At 42.5% G+C, this 18,109-nt stretch overlaps 1 protein-coding gene across 4 annotated transcripts in view; it reads left to right on the plus strand.

Annotated features, from left to right (window-relative positions):
- The window catches only part of fut8a (fucosyltransferase 8a (alpha (1,6) fucosyltransferase)), a 92,347-nt gene that overhangs the window by 60,213 nt on the left and 14,025 nt on the right, over positions 1-18,109 (plus strand). For all 4 annotated transcript variants that reach the window (XM_059520611.1, XM_059520612.1, XM_059520610.1 and 1 more), the window contains one exon: positions 17,554-17,672. In XM_059520611.1, coding sequence (XP_059376594.1) covers positions 17,554-17,672 — 119 coding nt within the window. The remainder of the gene's footprint in view (positions 1-17,553; positions 17,673-18,109) is intronic.

Here is an 18,109-nt window from a genome sequence, read left to right on the forward strand (position 1 = left end):
ATATTCGCAATCATGCTCTCAAAACTGTCATTTTCAGTAACTTCAAAATCAATATTTTGATCACTGGGAGCTTATTCACCACATCCACCATCAAATGACAGTGACATTTATATTTCATTGCGTACAGTAATTGCTCTGCCATAAAGCCACTTTAGCCAGTTATATTTTTGAGGATGATATTCTTTTGTTTTATGTTTATTGTAATTATGAGTGAAACGTCACAACATCGTCTATCAAACAGAGCCACCTTGAGGAATAAAGGTGAATTGCAATTATTGAGTCATCAGAAATGTAAATATTATTGCACAGAGCAAATATACTTCCGACTATTGCACACCTCGGTGCCTATACACTTTTTACAACAACAACAAAAAAGTTAAATAAATAAATAAAATCAGAAAATATACATTATTTTACATTTTATAACATTTTTCTTTGTCATTGTTTATAATGAATAGATTGAGGAATACTAAGAAAATGTATGTCTAAGTATGGGTTTTTCTATAGCCGATGCCAATGTTTAGAGGTCAGGGTCAGCCGAAGGTCGATATGTGCTGCCGATTTTTAGGGCCGATATCTTGAAGTTTTCCCCTTCATTTGCATGCTAAAATCTCACACTAATAATAAGTGGATGCACAACATTTCTTAACATCATCATTTATTGAGCACTGACTTGAACCATCTCTCGAATCTTAATTTTGTGCACTGCACTGTATTAAAATAAAACATGTATCCAAAGTTAACCAAACAAATCAATAAACTGACCAAGTATTAAATATATAAAACAGGTAATATATATATATTATATATATATATATAAAATCAAACATTTACATAAAAGTTTTAGAGCATTTATCAAGTAGAATTTTTCAAGTTTGTTGGAACATAAATGTAAACTTAAATATACATTTAAATAAATACAATTTTACAAATAAAAATCAATTAAACTGAAAAATATAAAAAAATAAATATATAAAAAATAAATAACAGTAGTGCTGCAAACACACTAGCAACCAGCAACATTTGTGTTTGGTATAAATGACACAGAACATCTTAAGTGCATTCTAATTTCAAACTTACATGGCAGTCTGTTCATTATTAAAATAAAGTACAGTCAACCAAACATTTAAAAGGTTACACTGGTCAGTTTAAATAGACCGTAGTATACCGGTCCACTCTGCTGTTATGCCAAGGACCTTTTTGCTCATGTGAGGAGGATGACCTTTTCCGTCTAGTTTACATTAAAAACATAAAAAATATTATAGTTTAACATTCAGATACATTGCAATATGGAAACATTTGGATATGTGCAGAACGAGACGTGAGCAATAACCTCCAAATACATCTAGTCAAACCCGCGCTCGCTCGTCCTCGTATGGATCGGATCATTTTTCAGATCAGCAAAAAAAAAACAAAAAAAAAGGCCAAGACAAATAAACATACGTTTTGTCTTTTTTATTAACATTAAATTATTAAATTAAAATATATGAAATCAACTTAAAGTGAACATGGCATAATATCTTCTTTTTAACATAATAGCCGGACTTCTCATCTCCTAGTCTGCTGTGATGAAGTGAGCAGTTATCGTCACATAGCTCTCCGTCCCCCTGGACGTCCACCCTTCTGTCGTGAGCGCAACAGAGGATGCTCGGGATAGTTCATCCACAACTTTTTTCTTCTCCTGTTCATAAAGATCTGGCACAATCTTTTCACTCTAACCTATTTCCTTCATCATTATATCTGACAGGGAAGCCAAAATGCGCGGGCCGTTTTAGCTCCTCCGTTCCTCCGCTCGCCATGACCACTGAGTGTGGACTGAACATGTCACGTGTGTGCCGAACCGAAGATATCGATCCGAACGGCTCACAGATCCATGATGATCCATTGCACCACTACTATAGTGTCATTTGAAAACATTGCAGTTGCGTTTTAAAATACAACAACGAGCACCACGATACCATTTAAAGAGACGCATTCAGCGGTCTCCTTGACGGGAAACATTCAACAAAGTAAAATGATCTCCAATGTATGGCAAGCTCTCTTCATTTTATCAAATGATAATAATCACATCTATTCATTTTACAGTCCTGCTACTAGCATTTTATTCAGACTAAAAGCTCTTTAATTTGGGTCAGAAAGCTTTTTTTTCCAAGTGGCTTTTGCACATAATAATAATACCGCTGCAGACGCATTTCGCAGCATTAAGGTTATTAATTGATCGTTAATTTCAACGACGATCGATCATGGAAATTATCGAATATTGACATCCCTAAATACAAATGAGTTGGATGGAAAACTGGTTATTGTTTGCATCAAACCATGCTTCCGAACAAATGTCATTCACCGTTCTGGGCAGCTCCAGGACAGCTGTCTCTCCGAGCACCGTGCTGTCTGTGAGCGAGTCAGAGTAATGTCAGAGACAGTTTACTTTGGTAACGTCACGCTGCAGTGTTTGTTAGAGCTGCCAACTTCTCCACCCCATTTACAGAGTGAAATTCTCTGACTACCTTTATCTCCCAGGACTGTTGATGAATCTTCCAAAAGTTTTGGCTTGGGGTCCTTCACATGCGGCAGGAGCATTTTCCATCGCACCAATAACACGGGGCTGCCCGCATACGTGCCTGACTTTAAATCGGCGCTACTAAACACGGATATCGGCCGATGCCGATATTTTAAAAGATGACAAATATCGGCCCGATATATCGGTCGACCTCTATGTCTAACTATCAAAAATAAGGAGGGAGAGGATAGTGAGTGACGACACTGGTCACTAAAGAACTCAGGTATGCATTTAACCCTCTGGAGTCGATTAACGCGGATACGCGTTATGAGTCATTTTCTCCTGATAACCCCGAAAAGAACTTAAATGACACTTTCAGTTTTAATCGTACAGATAAGAGCAATACTTCAATCGAATCTGTAAAGGGTCTACCTTTTTTTGGATACAGACATAATAACAACAAAACTTTGTGCACTTATAAAATAAAGATAACAAACAAGGTGTGCTGTTTGCAGCCTTTGTCTGCGCTGATTTTCATTAAAATGAACTGTAACTCAGTGAATACTCAACGAAGAGACATGAGAGAGATATCTATAGAAAGCTTGACATGTCTACTTTTAAACTAAATAAGTGCTGCTGAAAACAGATATACTGTATTAAAGTAATCCATATGAAAACAACGCAATGTCCGTTTTTCAAGTCTCCCTTCATTATATCTAATGTGACCACGCCCACGCGCTGAAGCGCTATTCAGATTCAAACTGAAGCGCGCGGCTTGAATACGCCCACACAGAAGAAAACGCAGCGAGACTGTTCTTCAAGTTCTTTTATTTTACTGTTTGCTTCACGATGAGAGGAATGAGACATAATTAACCCCGAAAAGATGTGATGTGGTTGAGCATTTGAGAAATGGATTTCCTCAGAAAAAAAAGAATGAAGCACTTTATTCAGCAGAGATCATAAACATGAGTAAGTCTCTTTTTATTTATTTATATACTTGTACTAGTTTTCACACAACGTGTAAACATTTTACAAGTTAGACTTTTTCCAAAGACTTTTTCCAAACTATAATTCCTGACTAAATGTACAGTATAATCAAGTGAAACATTATGAAGTTTAAATAACAATATACAATATATACCATTCAAAAGCTTGATGTAAATAATATAAATGTAACTGTAACAAATGTAACAAAAAATGGTGTTCTTTTAATTTATCCCCCCTAAAAAACCTGAAAAAATATTCTAAGCTCTTTTCAACATTAATAATAATAATAATAATAATAATGATGATAATAATAATAACAATACTTTTTTTTGTAGAAAATAAGATTGTTAAAAGGATTTCTGAAGGATTGTGTGACTGGAGTAATGATGCAAAAAAAATTAGTTTGAAAGTCAGCTTTGATTGTTCCTGATAAACTGTTTAACTGCTCCCCCAAGTGGATATTAAATTATGTTGTGGGATAATTAAATATATTCTAAATAAACTACAAACATAAAATTATTTAGATTTATTTTGTCTTCACATTCTTTCTTGTAACTCCTCCCTCACAGTGGCACAGCTGACTGAGAGGCTCATTATGCAGCTCATTATGCAGGCCTTTGTCTTCTCAGGTGTAAATCACAATGATATTCATGATAGTTGAAGCCTACTCGCATATTACTTTTACCAACAAAAAGTGTCTTAGAAAATTTAAATCAATATATTGTTTTCTGTAAGTGAGTAAACAAGATGATTTTCACATAATTTAGAAAGAAAAATTCTAGGCTACAAGCTCCAGTTCTCAAAAATCCTGGGAACCAATGTTCTTTATGTGTTTTTTTGCCTTATTCAAGTGTTTTAACATTTTTAGTTTTTCACTAACCATGCATAACATTTTTTTTCTCAAAAACACAATCATGTACGTACAATAATTTCACATATTATTACAGCCCAGTTTGTGCTGATTACAGTGAGATTAGACTTTACCCATTTAGATATTTATAAGAAACTGAAAAAGCACAAATGTCAGGGCATGACAAAACTTCTCCAGGCCCCAAAAATACCCTTATACTCCAGAGGGTTAAGGGTCAATAGCATCAAATTTTGATTCTTTATCAGCAGCAAATCTATACTTTTAGAGCTTGCGTCTGTGTTTTTATGGTGCCCAGAGTTAAAGGTTTATTGCTCTTTCATCCCTCAGGAGATTTAATGGAATTGCCAGATACAAATTCAGGTCTCAGATGTTTCTCATAAAATTCCTTGGGAGAAATAAAAATAGAAGCTTGTCTGATGTGTATAGGTATAAAATGAATATGGATGGCGTATCACAGATATATTATTGATATATTAGCGTTCATATGCATCATATCTCTAACTTTTGTTTGCAGAATTTTGGGGATCTTTGCTCAGTTTGCTCTCCATTTATTCTCATTGCTGTCTAGAAAATATTTTGATTTGATTTAAATACTTGGTTGTCCAGCCAATAAATCCTGCTTAGAGGCCATGCAAATGTAATCTAGGGGCCAGTAACAGCGTGAGATCCCTACCTCGCAATACATCGCCACAGAGACTGTGAACTCTGGATTCAGTGACAGTCAATTAGTCCCTTCCAAATGAGACTAATTACTCAGGTTTAGACTTGGTCTTTTAATTTGACCTCTCTCTTTGGTGCAGAATTAATAAAAAAAACATCAAACTGTAATTAGCTCTGATATACGTTTCTCAAATTGACAAATGTCCAAAACAAACTATTCCACACCACCACTAGTCATTTGTAAAGGTAAAAACACACTTATTCCCGGTCCTACTCACATTTGTATAACAAATTCTGGTCTCAGATGTGCACTTTTAAGAACCACATCATTTGCAAACACATACACAGGCAGCCATTGGCATTACAAACACACACACACACACACACACACACACACACACACATAGACTAGGGATTTAGCAGAACATTGTACCTAAACTATGGTGACATTGTTATTGTATTGTACAAATAAGTACAATTACCGAAAACATTGCCTATTTTATTTCATTGAAATGCAGATTTGACAGTATAGCACTGATTTCAAATTTACTTACAGTATTGAAACAACAATTTTAATTAATTAACACTAATTAACAACTAATTTATATAGGGTTCAAATTTTCTGCAGTGAGTTGGGACTCCATAACAGATATTGTTTTCCTTTCATCAGGCCTTTAATTATTGATGTGCAGTCACCTGTTGAGATTTCTAAAGGCAAACAAAGGCAGTGTTTTTTTTTTTCCTCCTGCAATCAAAGATCCGTAGAACAGAGGAGATTTTACACAAGGAAAACTGACAGCTTCCTCCATAATTCATGAAGGTCCAGCCTTTAAAGCACTTATTTCACTTTGAACTTGCCCTTATGAAAATATAAGTTATTTAAGTTCTTGCCTAGTATCCATATTTTAACCAGAATAAATCATGTTAAACACATTTATTAACTATGAATTCAACTACCATTGTTAATATATTGTTAATTTAACTGTCATTACAATATAATATAATTTAATATTTCTGTCAAAAATGTCATATAGTTAAAATGATAAGGATTGTGATGTGTGGATAAGTATGACATGGCACAGTTTTCTTCGTTTTTGTTCTCAGTTCAGTTTATGTAAGGGCTAATAAACATTTGATTAAAAAACAATTGATTTCATATTGCCTAATTTTTTTATGTAAAACACAAAATAAGTTATTTGTTGCAGTATGTGTGTGTGTGTGTGTGTGTGTGTGTGTGTGTGTGTGTGTGTGTGTGTGTGTGTGCTATGTCCATACAATGAAAACCAATAGGGTTTCCAAGGTCATTTTTTGATCCCACTGACTGTCATTGTATAGATTAAAAAAAAACATTCATTTTGCACAGAATAAATACAGTCATACAGGTTTAGAATGACATAAGATTGAGTATATCATTACAGAATTACATTTTTTGGTTGAACAATACTTTTAAGCATGAGTCAAAGGGCATGTCACAGGGAATTGTGTGGTAAATTCAAATATATCAGGTTTTTTGGGGCACCATACATTATAACTGAGCATCACACACTATCACACTTGCAATTTGTTCCAAACACAACAAACTTTGCTAGTAGAGACATGACAAATGAAAACTCTCTAGAAGAGCGAACGAGTACTGCGTCTAAGCTAAGACGCTACGGGAAAAGTCTCTTTTCACGAAATACTGAAGCAAAAAATTATCCTTAATTTTGTATTTTTGTAAAGCACATTTGCAGCAGTACACAGCCATAGGCGAGACGGCTCGTTCGCTCATTGGCTTGTTCTGCGGCAACTGCACAGCCTATCGAGCGCGGGCTGATGCAACATCAGACCAATAAGGGCGCTTCGCGCCCTTCTTGCCACTTCTCGCAGAAACGGGTGTGGCCCAACCTATAAAAGGAGCTCGAAAAGGCTGACTCACCTGATTTATTTCATCGCCGAATCGAACCAAAGTGAATCGTGCGCACGGCAGAGAACGCAGTACTCGTTCGCTCTTCTAGAGAGAACCGAGGTTGCGTTTAGTAACCGAGTACATTCTCTTACGAGAGCTCTCTCGTACTGCGTCTTAGCTAAGACGCTACGGGAACCCAATGTAAAACGCTGTGCGCGCAGGGATCACACACCAATAAACCTGAAGCAACGCCCAGGATTTACAGTGCACAGTCACCTGAGGTACTCACAGAGAGTCCAGGACAGAAAAGGGAAAAAGCCCTCCGTCCTATATCTAGCAGCATCCGTAGATGCGGCAATATGACATCACACAGCCGAGGCAAGGCCTGACCAATGTGGCAATGTGGGTCTTACGCAATACTGCCCATATAACAGTCGGCAGCGCATAGCGCTCGTGAACTCAGAATTCCCCTCTGGGCCCTGATTCGACTATACCGACAACAGCCTTGCTTGCAAGGCGGGGACCTCCAGGTTATAGAACCTGATAAATGTAGACGAGGCCCAACCTGCCGCCATACATATATCCTGCAAGGAGATCCCAGTAGATCCCAACGGGCACTGAAGGCCCCTGGAAGCGTAAGCTAACGCTATGGCGTCAACTATCCATCTGGATAGAGTCTGTCTCGAAATTCCCTTGGAACGTCCACCGAACGAGACAAACAGCTGCTCCGTCTGCCGAAAGGCAGCAGAGCGAGTCACATAAGCTTTTAAAACCCTGACAGGGCAAAGAAGACTCGAGTGGCAGACAGGGCAATAACCTGAGCCCGAAACGGTGTGTTGAGGGATTTCGGCACATAACCGTGCCTAGGTTTGAGTATGACCCTTGAGTCATTGGGCCCAAACTCCAAGCACGACTGGCTCACCGAGAGCGCGTGCAAATCACCCACACGCTTCACAGAAGCGAGAGCCAACAAGAATACTGTCTTGAACGACAGATGCTGAAGGCTAACCGATTGGATAGGCTCAAAAGGGGGACCCTTCGTGGCCTCCAAAACCGCCGCGAGGTCCCACATAGGGACTGACGGAGGTCTGGGAGGATTCAGCCTCCTAGCTCCTCTGAGGAACCGGATGACTAAATCGTTCCTTCCTATTGACTGACCGGACGCCGTTTCAGAAAACGCCGCGATGGCCGCCACATAAACTTTGAGCGTGGATTGGGCTCTGCCCTTATCCAACAGCTCCTGTAGGAAGGAGAGGACCTCCGTCACCTCACAACTAAGGGGTGAATAACCTCTAGCTGTGCACCAGCTGGAGAACACCGACCACTTCGAGGCATACAGACGTCGTGTCGACGGAGCTCTAGCCTGAGTGATGGTATTTAGCACTCCCACTGCGAGATCAGTGGGTAACCGTTGAGCGCCCACACATGGAGGGACCACAACTCCAGTTGAGGGTGCCAAATCAAGCCCCTGGCCTGCGAGAGGAGGTCCCTCCTCAACAGTACCGGCCACGGGGCGACATCTGCTAACTGCATCAAATCTGGGAACCATGGTTGGTTCTTCCAAAGAGATGCTACAAGCAGTATTGAACATCTCGTTTCTCTCACCCGTTCTATCACCTGCGGAAGGAGGGAGACGGGAGGGAACGCATAAAGCGGGCAGCACGGCCATCTCCGTGACAGCGCGCTTTCGTTCTTAGAAAAGAACGCGGGGCAGTGAGCGTTTTCGTGGGACGCAAAGAGGTCCACCTCCGCCATGCCAAATCTCTCCCACAACAGCCGGACTGTTTGCGGGTATAGAGACCATTCGCCCGTAGGAACATTGCCTCTGGACAGCCTGTCTGGACCCAGATTCTGCAGTCCAGGCGCATGCACTGCTCTCAGCGAGCGCACGTTGCGCTGAGCCCAAACCAGGAGGCGTTCTGTCAGCCTGCACAGGTTTCGAGACCCGAGACCGCCCTGGCGATTTATGTAGGACACCAAGGACATGTTGTCCGCACGGACTACGACGTGGTGATCCTTGATATGGGGACAAAAGCACGTCAGCGCGTTTTCCACTGCCAGTGTTTCCAGGCAGTTGATATGATGGAGCTTTTCCCGTTCTGACCATAGGCCAAAGGACGGTCTGCCTTCGAGCAGCGCTCCCCATCCCGAAGTGGAGGCGTCCGTCGACACCATTTTCACACTCGGGGAAGTCCCCAGGCTTACACCTGATCAGTACCAGCCGTTCGCTGTCCAAGGTGCTAGGGCTGCAACACAGCTCTGATCGACCTTGAAATGCAGCCAGCCAGACGCCCACGCTCTGCGCGGCACCCGAGCCTTCAGCCAGAACTGCAGGGGGCGCATGCGGAGCAGGCCCAGCCGCAAAACACGGAGACGCTGGGGCCATGAGACCCAGCATCTTTTGACAGTGTTTGAGCGACACTGTCGCGCCGCAGCGGAAAGAACTCGCTGCGCGCTGAATGCCCATCGCGTGCTGTGGTGACAGCCGCGCCGTCATGGAACACGAGTTCAGAACTATACCCAGAAACAGGATCGTCTGACTGGGGTTCAGCGAACTCTTCGCCCAATTGACACTGAGGCCGAGCTTCTCGAGGTGATCAAGTAAAACGGCCCTGTGGTCCACGAGCTCCGCTCGTGATCGGGCCAGAACCAGCCAGTCGTCCAAATAATTCAGCACTCGTATGCCTCTGAGTCTGAGAGGAGCGAGCGCTGCATCCATGCACCTCGTAAACGTACGAGGAGCCACGGAGGACTGTAAACTGGTATGCCTGGCCCTCGAAGGCGAATCTCAAATATCGCCTGTGGTTTGACGCTATCTGTATTTGAAAATACGCGTCCCTCAGATCTATTGACATGAACCAGTCCCCTCTGCGAATCTGCGTGAGGAGTTTCCTGGTCGTAAGCATTTTGAAACTGCGTTTCATCAATGCCTTGTACAGCTGTCTTAGATCCAGTATGGGCCTGAGACCCCCGTCTCTCTTGGGCACCAGAAAGTATCTGCTGTACAGCCCCCCCCCCCCCTCGCTTTGAGCTTGAGACACAGGCTCTACAGCCCCTTTGCTCAACAGTTTTGATATTTCGGCCCGAAGTATGTGTGCTACTTCTGTTTTGACCGTAGTTTCGACGCGCGCTGAAAAGCGCGAAGGGCGTCGAAAAAAACTGTAACGAGTAGCCTCTCTTTATAATGCCTAGCACCCAATCCGGAACCCCTGGAAGCGCTGACCATGCATCTGCATGAATGGCTAAGGGCTGGATGCAAAGCGCGCTCTGTTGACCGGGCAACGGCGGCGCTCGGGTGTGCTGCGCATTTGAGGCGGGGAGCGCGCTGATCACAACGGGCAGATCGCTCCTCCTCGACCCCATCCCGGCGCTTAACCGACTGGGGGAAGGCTGAGCAGGTCCCGTGGGACTCGATATGTCTGCGAGTAACAGTGGGCTGCATATGTGCAAATTTACCACTTTCAACTCGCTGTCTGCCTGTGCAGAGCGTACATGCACGGGCCTCGTTTTTACAGAAGCCACGCGCCATATGTGACATAGTGTATGTGGGCACTGGGGAGTGGGCACGTTTACTATGCGGCGCGCTCGACCGATCTGTGTCGATCTTATGTGCGTGAGCCCTGTGTGCAGGGCTGTGCTTACATGTGGAGATGGGCACTGAGGAGTGGGCATCGTCACTGCATTTATAACACCATCGGCTGTGGCCGGACGAGCGTGCACGGGTTTTGTTTTTTACAGAAACCACATGACGCGTGTGACATAGTAATTGTGGGCACTGAGGGGTGGGCACGCTTACTATGCAGTGTGCGCGATCGACTTGAGTCGCTTTTATGGGCGCAGGCCCTGTGTGCAGGGCTGTGCTTACATGTGGAGATGGGCACTGAGGAGTGGGTATCGTCACTACATTTATAGCACCATCGGCCGTGGCCGGACGAACGTGCACGGGTTTCGTTTTTACAGAAACCACATGACGCGTGTGACATAGTGATTGTGGGCACTGAGGAGTGGGCACGTCTACTATGTAGTGCGCGTGATCGACTTGAGTCGCTTTTATGGGCGCGAGCCCTGTGTGAAGGGCTGTACTTATATGTGGAGATGGGCACTGAGCAGTGGGCATCGTCACTACATTTATAGCACCATCGGCCGTGGCCGGGACATCAGAAATTACACCTTTTTCGGGAAATATCTGGGTAGCCGAGATAATGGTTTTCGTGTGCAGGCAAGTGGGCAACCGTACAGGCTTGCGCATTGCAAAAAACGCTGAAACAGTCACAATCTCTGGAACTGAAACAGCGGTGCGCTTAGGTGAGAGCCCGGCCACAGCGAACTCGTACACCGGCATTTCGATGAAGCAGCCATCGTGTGTAGTGCCGACGCAGCGTCATGCAGCATGCATAGATGGCTTTCCTAGGATGGCTTCGGGGCTCCCGGCCTCACCGTAATCCTCTGCCGCAGTCCCCGCAGCACGGGGCGACGGCAGGTAGAGCGAGAACGGGGGTCTCGAGCTGCGTTGCTGAAGCTGTTGTGATAACGGCTTTTGTGTGCAGGCAAACGGGCAACTGTGCAGGCTTGCGCATTGCAGAAAACGCTGAGACAGTCACAATTCCTGGAACTGAAACAGCGGCGCGCTTGGGTGAGAGCTCGGCCACAGCGGAACTCGTACACCTGCGCTTCGATGAAGCAGCCATCGTTAGTAGTGCCGACGCAGCGTCACACAGCAGGCTTTAGATGGCAACACCGCTTTTGCCGCCGTCCAGCAGAGGGCGGACAAAGGTGCGTCGCTATCACCTGTTCCACCGGCGGAAGTGAGTGGTAGTCACTGTTTTTAGCATCATCAGTGTGGAGAATGCTAGTGAGACAGACGAACGAGTTCGTGCTGAATATAGAGCGTTCCAAGCCTTCGCCACCTCTTCGTGAAGCTCAGGAAGAAATGAGGCGGGCTTTGAGAAGTACGCTCATCCGAAAGGGAAATACCATCCAGCCGGGAACGAGAGGGGGGGCGCTGGTGCAAATTCGCCCCGGCTCCTTCTCGATGTCAGCTCGTCTGCTGGGCTTCTGAGCAGAAGGCGCGAGATCCTCGGAGCTCGCCCAGCCCTCACTGCCCGAAGCTAGCAGAGAGCGCGTGTCCTCTTCCCCCGACGCGGCCCTGAGATCGACTTCCTCGGACGACGGGAAGCGATGCAGGGGGGGCCGGTGAAGCAGGGCGAACCGGCGAGCTCGGTTGAGCTGAAGACGGTTCCAGAATCCACTGGAAGCGATGCTTTTACGGCGCCTCAGCGCAGCGGAGAATGCAGGCTCAGAGAAAAAGGCCAGGCGAGTCCTCAGAGTCACCATGGCAACAGCTCGCAGTGGGGGCATCCGCCGTCAGCGAGCGCGAGCACGAGCGCTGCATGATCTTCACCCAGGCAGGAGACACAGATGACGTACCGGTCTCCCTCGCTGAGTGGGTCTCTGACGAGCCGCAGGAAGGCATCTTAAAAAAGACGCAAGCTCTTTTACGAGTGTGTGTCGCAGGGCGAACACACACACACACATAAAGAACAGCTTGGATATAACAGGATTGAAAGGATATAGGCGCCGGATAGCGCAGCAGGAACGGCAGTGGAAGGCGGCGATGCCAGCAGCTTCAGAATGGCTCGTCCTGCTGATGTGCTTTCTCAGACGGCGCTTGCTTCCTCCGTGATCCAGCGATGCGTGAGCTTCGCTGAAGAGATGAAAAATCAGGTGAGTCAGCCTTTTCGAGCTCCTTTTATAGGTTGGGCCACACCCGTTTCGGCGGGAAGTGGCAAGAAGGGCGCGAAGCCCACGCTCGATAGGCTGTGCAGTTGCCGCAGAACAAGCCAATGAGCGAACGAGCCGTCTCGCCTATGGCTGTGTACTGCTGCAAATGCGCTTTACAAAAATACAAAATTAAGGATAATTTTTTGCTTCAGTATTTCGTGAAAAGAGACTTTTCCCGTAGCGTCTTAGCTAAGACGCAGTACGAGAGAGCTCTCGTAAGAGAACCCAATTTGTTTTAAAATCAACTCAAAATGTCAAACATGTTTGATATCCACCTAATGGATGAAATCATATTTTGAAGCAAACAAAAAATCATTTTTTTAGGATTTTGTTTAGGAAAAGTCTGTGCTCATCATACACTACTCGATTTTCTGTGTAATATGTCAGCTTCAGCTGCCCAGAATCTACAGACTGGCTTAGACTTTCAGCAACTAACTGACTCATCCAGACTACAGATTGAGGCAAATATCTGTACATTAGCACAATTCAGCCTTCAGTAATGTTCACAGTGATATTTGAGAGTAGGCCAAGCAATCGAAGTTTTCTATGTTTTTCTATCTATATTTATTTATCTTTCACCACACAAGAAGAACCACACAAATGGATTTCAGCAGCTTAACACAATGGTGCAGTGGAACACCACCATGAACTTATTACAGGGACAATCCCTCCGGAGTCACCTAGGGTTAAGTGCTTTACTCAGTGGCACAATGACGATGGCTCTCAGCTCACTCCATACAGGGTTTAAACCAGCAACCATCTGGATACAAACCCTGAGCTTTCGCCACTACATCACATTACACATTATGCCACTACATCACATTACTCATTACACTTGACAGTGATTCAGTCATAGTGTAACAGCAGTCATTTAGTGGCATCATCCAGTTCTTGTTCAGTACATCTATATTAGTGTCACACACACACCTACACACCAAGTGTTACACAAAACATTATCCAATTCGTCAATAATGACTGAAGAGGTTGACTGTCTGTCTGAGTGTTTGCTAGCTCACCAGCAGCTCTCGTCACACTGAGATTTTCTCATAGAAGGTCAAAACCGTAGCCCACAGCAAGCTGTTGGTACTTTCGCCCAAGTGTGACAGTTTTCTGCATCTTCCACTTTCCGTTTTCACACTTATTTTCATCTTGTCTGCGTTTGTGTAAGTGTGTGTGTCCTATTTCGGTACTTCGGTAAAAAGTGGGGTGCCACAGTAAAACATCTCGCAAGGGTTCAGCGTCTGCAGAAAACATGAGGCCTCGTGGGATTTCCATCACACTTCTCTGACAGCCGTTCTCAAACCCTGGTGTGTTTCTAAATGTTTCTCTCTGCCCCTGCTGTGAGTGATGTGGCCTCATTAGCTGATGATTGCTGGTTATGTAATGCCACATAATGAAGCTCAGGTTTCTGAGGACAGGTGATGTGTGAGAAGGACAAAAAGAGAAAGACAGAGAAGGAAGTTTGATTGAAAAGTGTAGCTTCCATTGTAACTGGCTTCAGGAGAAGGCCATTTACTGTTTCTCACAGTTTGTGGACAGTTTGGGAGTTTTGAGTTTTTAAACTGTGTGTCAGGACTGTGTTTGCTGTGGCAGTCTAAATAACAACAAGAAATTCCATCTGCAATCTTTCCATCTTTTTAGTGGCAAAAAATTCAGTGTGAGATTTGATTGGATAGTAAAAATCAGACAGGGTATTGATTACATCAACAAAAATGTCATTTTAGACAGGGGGTCAAGGTTTTACGCAGTAAGAACAGAGAAATGAATATGTTTATTCAGCAAAATAAATGCTTTCATTGGTCAAAAAGACTAAAAAATATTAAGGTTCTTTTGAACTTTCTATATATCAGATAACCCTGGAAAACAATTATCATAGTTTCTACAAAAAATATTCAGCAGCACAACTGTTTCCAACAATAATAATATTAAGAAATGTTTATTAAACAAGAAATCAGTAAACTGTATTATTAAGTGAGATCATGTGAGACTAAAGTAATGGATGCTGAAAATTAAGCTATGTCGTCACAGGAATAAATTGCATTTTAAAATATTAAAATAGAAAAAGGTTATTTTTAATTGTAATATGTCAAACTATTACTCTTTTTACTGTATTTTATTTTGATCTACTAAATGCAGCCTTGGTGAGACTTGTGCAAAAACATTCAAAATCTTACTGACCCCAAACTTTTAAACAGTAGTATACATGAACAAAAATACTTGTAGCTACACAAATTGTACTGCAATGCGATTCCCTTTAGACATACAGTACATTCTGTGAACTTCCCTAAACATTTCCTCTCGAGGGAATCCCTGCAGTCATTGTGGAAGTGCGTTCCACTTTGTACATAGGTACCGCTATAATGGACACTCACACTATATAAACAGTAATGTACATCCAAGACCCCGAGATGGAGGGAAGTTAGTGTGGGAAGGCAGGGTATAAAAACTTTTAAATGGAATGCACCCAGAAAATATAGCAATCCACATACTGTATTAAATAATTGTAGTTTTTTGGGGGGTTTTTTAGGAGTGCTTGCTTTAAGAGTATATGAAAAAATACCAGTGACATAAACAAAATAAACTTAAAGGTGCTGTATGTAGGATTGACACCAAGTGGTTGAACTAGGTATCGTAGTCCAAATTCAAAATATTGGAGAGGGATTCTTTTTCTCCTCTGACTTGACGCACACGCAGGTTGCCAGATTGACGACACAAACAGAAACGAACGCACTTGACGATGACTTTTCTACATTTTCAAAGTAGAATAACTGAGTGTAGCATTGTTTTTCAGATAAACAAGTATGTTAACTTAGCATGTTTCTTAAATATCTGCAAACATATTATGGTATGTTTATGCTTTGGTAGAGTCAAAAACTTACATACAACACCTTTAAACTAAAATATAGTCTTTGAAAACAAGTCTGAATAATAAAGTAATGTGATTCTCAGTTAAATTTCTCATTTTAATGATGTTTACATTTTTTAAAGCAAAACAAAAATGCTGATTAAGATTTTTTTTTTCATGTTTTTGCATTTTTTGTATCTGCCCTAATAGCTAAGACATTAGAAGGTAACTGTATCTCCTTTCTTTAAGAATCAAGGTTTATCACCCCCAAAGTAATGTCTGCATTTGTGTTCTTGAGTAGAGCGTGTTTCTTTCTGGCCTAAATGAGAAATCAATTTGGATTCATTTAACAAAGTTGTCTTTAACTCAGTATGTCGCCTAACAAACCGCATAAATATGACACTTCAAGGCCTTCGTCTTTCTCACAAAGATTCTCTCTCTCTCTCTCTCTCTCTCTCTCTCTCTCTCTCTCACACACACACACACACACACACACACACACACACACACTCACACACAAACCCCTTCTCTCTCTTTTTCTTTTCTCATTCTCTTCTCATTTCGTCCTTCACCAGCCAAGAATGACATAAATGTTTGACATCGCAATTTTCCTCCAATTCCAGCATCCCTCCTCATTTTCAGTTTCACCCACCCTTCTTTTTCCCTTTCTGTCTTTCATATCCACATGACCATTTGCATCCAGGTGAAATGTGCATGTGTTGTTTACCATTTCAAAACCCTACGCACGCCTTCCCACAAATACATTTCCATCCCTCTCTTCTCAGATAAGACTTCTGCTGCCCTATCCTCATTTTTCCTCCCTCTCTGTTTCTCTATCGCTGTCTCTCTCTCTCTTTTAGATGAGGCAGTTTTTCCACAATGCTTTCCATTCACGTCAAACACATTTCGAATACGGCTCAGATTTCCACTACAAACCCACTGCAAGGACACAGAGCTGTGCATGAGAAAAAGGGGAGAACTGAGCTCTCTGATGCTTGTGTGTGTGTGTGTGTGTGTGTGTGTGTGTGTGTGTTTGTTTGTTTGTTTGTGTCTCTCCTAGGAGTTATTTGGAGACCCCTAAAATATAAAACATAAAAATATAAAAACTTGTTAAATTATTTTTTTAAATTTAGATCTTAAACATTTCTAAATAGTATGTGTATTTGAACTCCTTTTTAGAGTCACGTCGCTGTTTGTGGTCTCTTAGTGTGACCACTACCTGCCTGATCTTCTAGGAGAATATTACAGTTCCCTAGGAAAGCAATTCAAGGCATCATTAGTCCAATAAACAAGCAGTGCAGTATGCAAGTAAGAGGAAGAGATGAGTCACACAACAATCCTATTCACTAATACATGTATAAGTGTAGCAATATCTTCATATAGTTAAAATTCATGGTTGTAAGACCACTTGTATTTGTTGTACCTGTTCATCTGGTGTCTAATGAAGAATAACACTTCAGGTGATGTGTCTGAGAACCCTGCTGTATTGAGATTATAATTAGCTTCATATAAAAGCAATAGAATTAGTATGTTGATAGCTAAACTAATATTGTGTGTGTGAGAGAGAGAATATGCAGGATCTGTTGTCGACCAAAGGAAGTCATCTCATAAATTAACTAGATTTCTCTGAAGGAGTGTTAGGGAATGATGGAGGTTCAGGTCTTGGGATGTTCGTCAGTAATGAAGTTTATAAGATGAGAATGTGTGTGGTGGACGTCAGGAGCCCACGCTGGGCAGGCTTCGGTCAACTGTTTGTGTGCTGTGTGTGATGAATAGCCCCTGCCACCAAATTAGTTGCCCGCAGTGGCTGCCGCAACTTATCATTGCATTAAATTGGCACTGGAAGCAAGGAGCAAAGACCCCTGGGAAATTAGCCAACCACAATTCACCTTGACCGAGTAGACAACACGTTCACTCTCACAGGAGCTTGAATGTTCAGAAGCGGTAACGCAGTATAAGAACATGCCGATTCCCCAGACAGTGGTCATGCTAACATCTCTCTCTCTCTCTCTGTCTTCCAGGTTACCTGAAGGACAGGCCGATGGTGGTCCCGGAGCCATGGGTAAATTACGCAACCTTGAAGAACAACTGATCAAAGCTAAGGAGAAAATCAACTCTTACCGTAGCCTCCCTGCTGATGGTGTGTAAATATACACAATTATCCAAATGAACTGTACAATTCTGACGTTTTTATGTAAAGCTAACATCAAATTAAACAATTGCCTGCCAAAATTTCAGTGGCTAAACCAAAAAAACAAAACAATTTTTTGTTTGTTTAAAAAAAAATCTTAATATATAAAGCCTTTCTTATCATTCTTAAGTATAAGAAAATACATTTTACTTAAATTTAATTTAATTTCTTAATAAATAACGCAAATTAACTAATCCAAACCAAAGTCTAACTCTAAAAGTACAACTAGAAATTATAATTTTAGTTTTTGTACCTTAAAGATTTCTCTAAACACCTCCAAAGGTAGACTTTAAATCTGACTTTAAAGTCAGATTTAGTTAACTTCTGCACATCCTAATGTATAGTTAAGCAAATGCACACACACACACACACACACACACATGTGA

This window comes from Carassius carassius, chromosome 32, assembly GCF_963082965.1.
Source record: "Carassius carassius chromosome 32, fCarCar2.1, whole genome shotgun sequence".
NCBI lineage: Eukaryota > Metazoa > Chordata > Actinopteri > Cypriniformes > Cyprinidae > Carassius > Carassius carassius.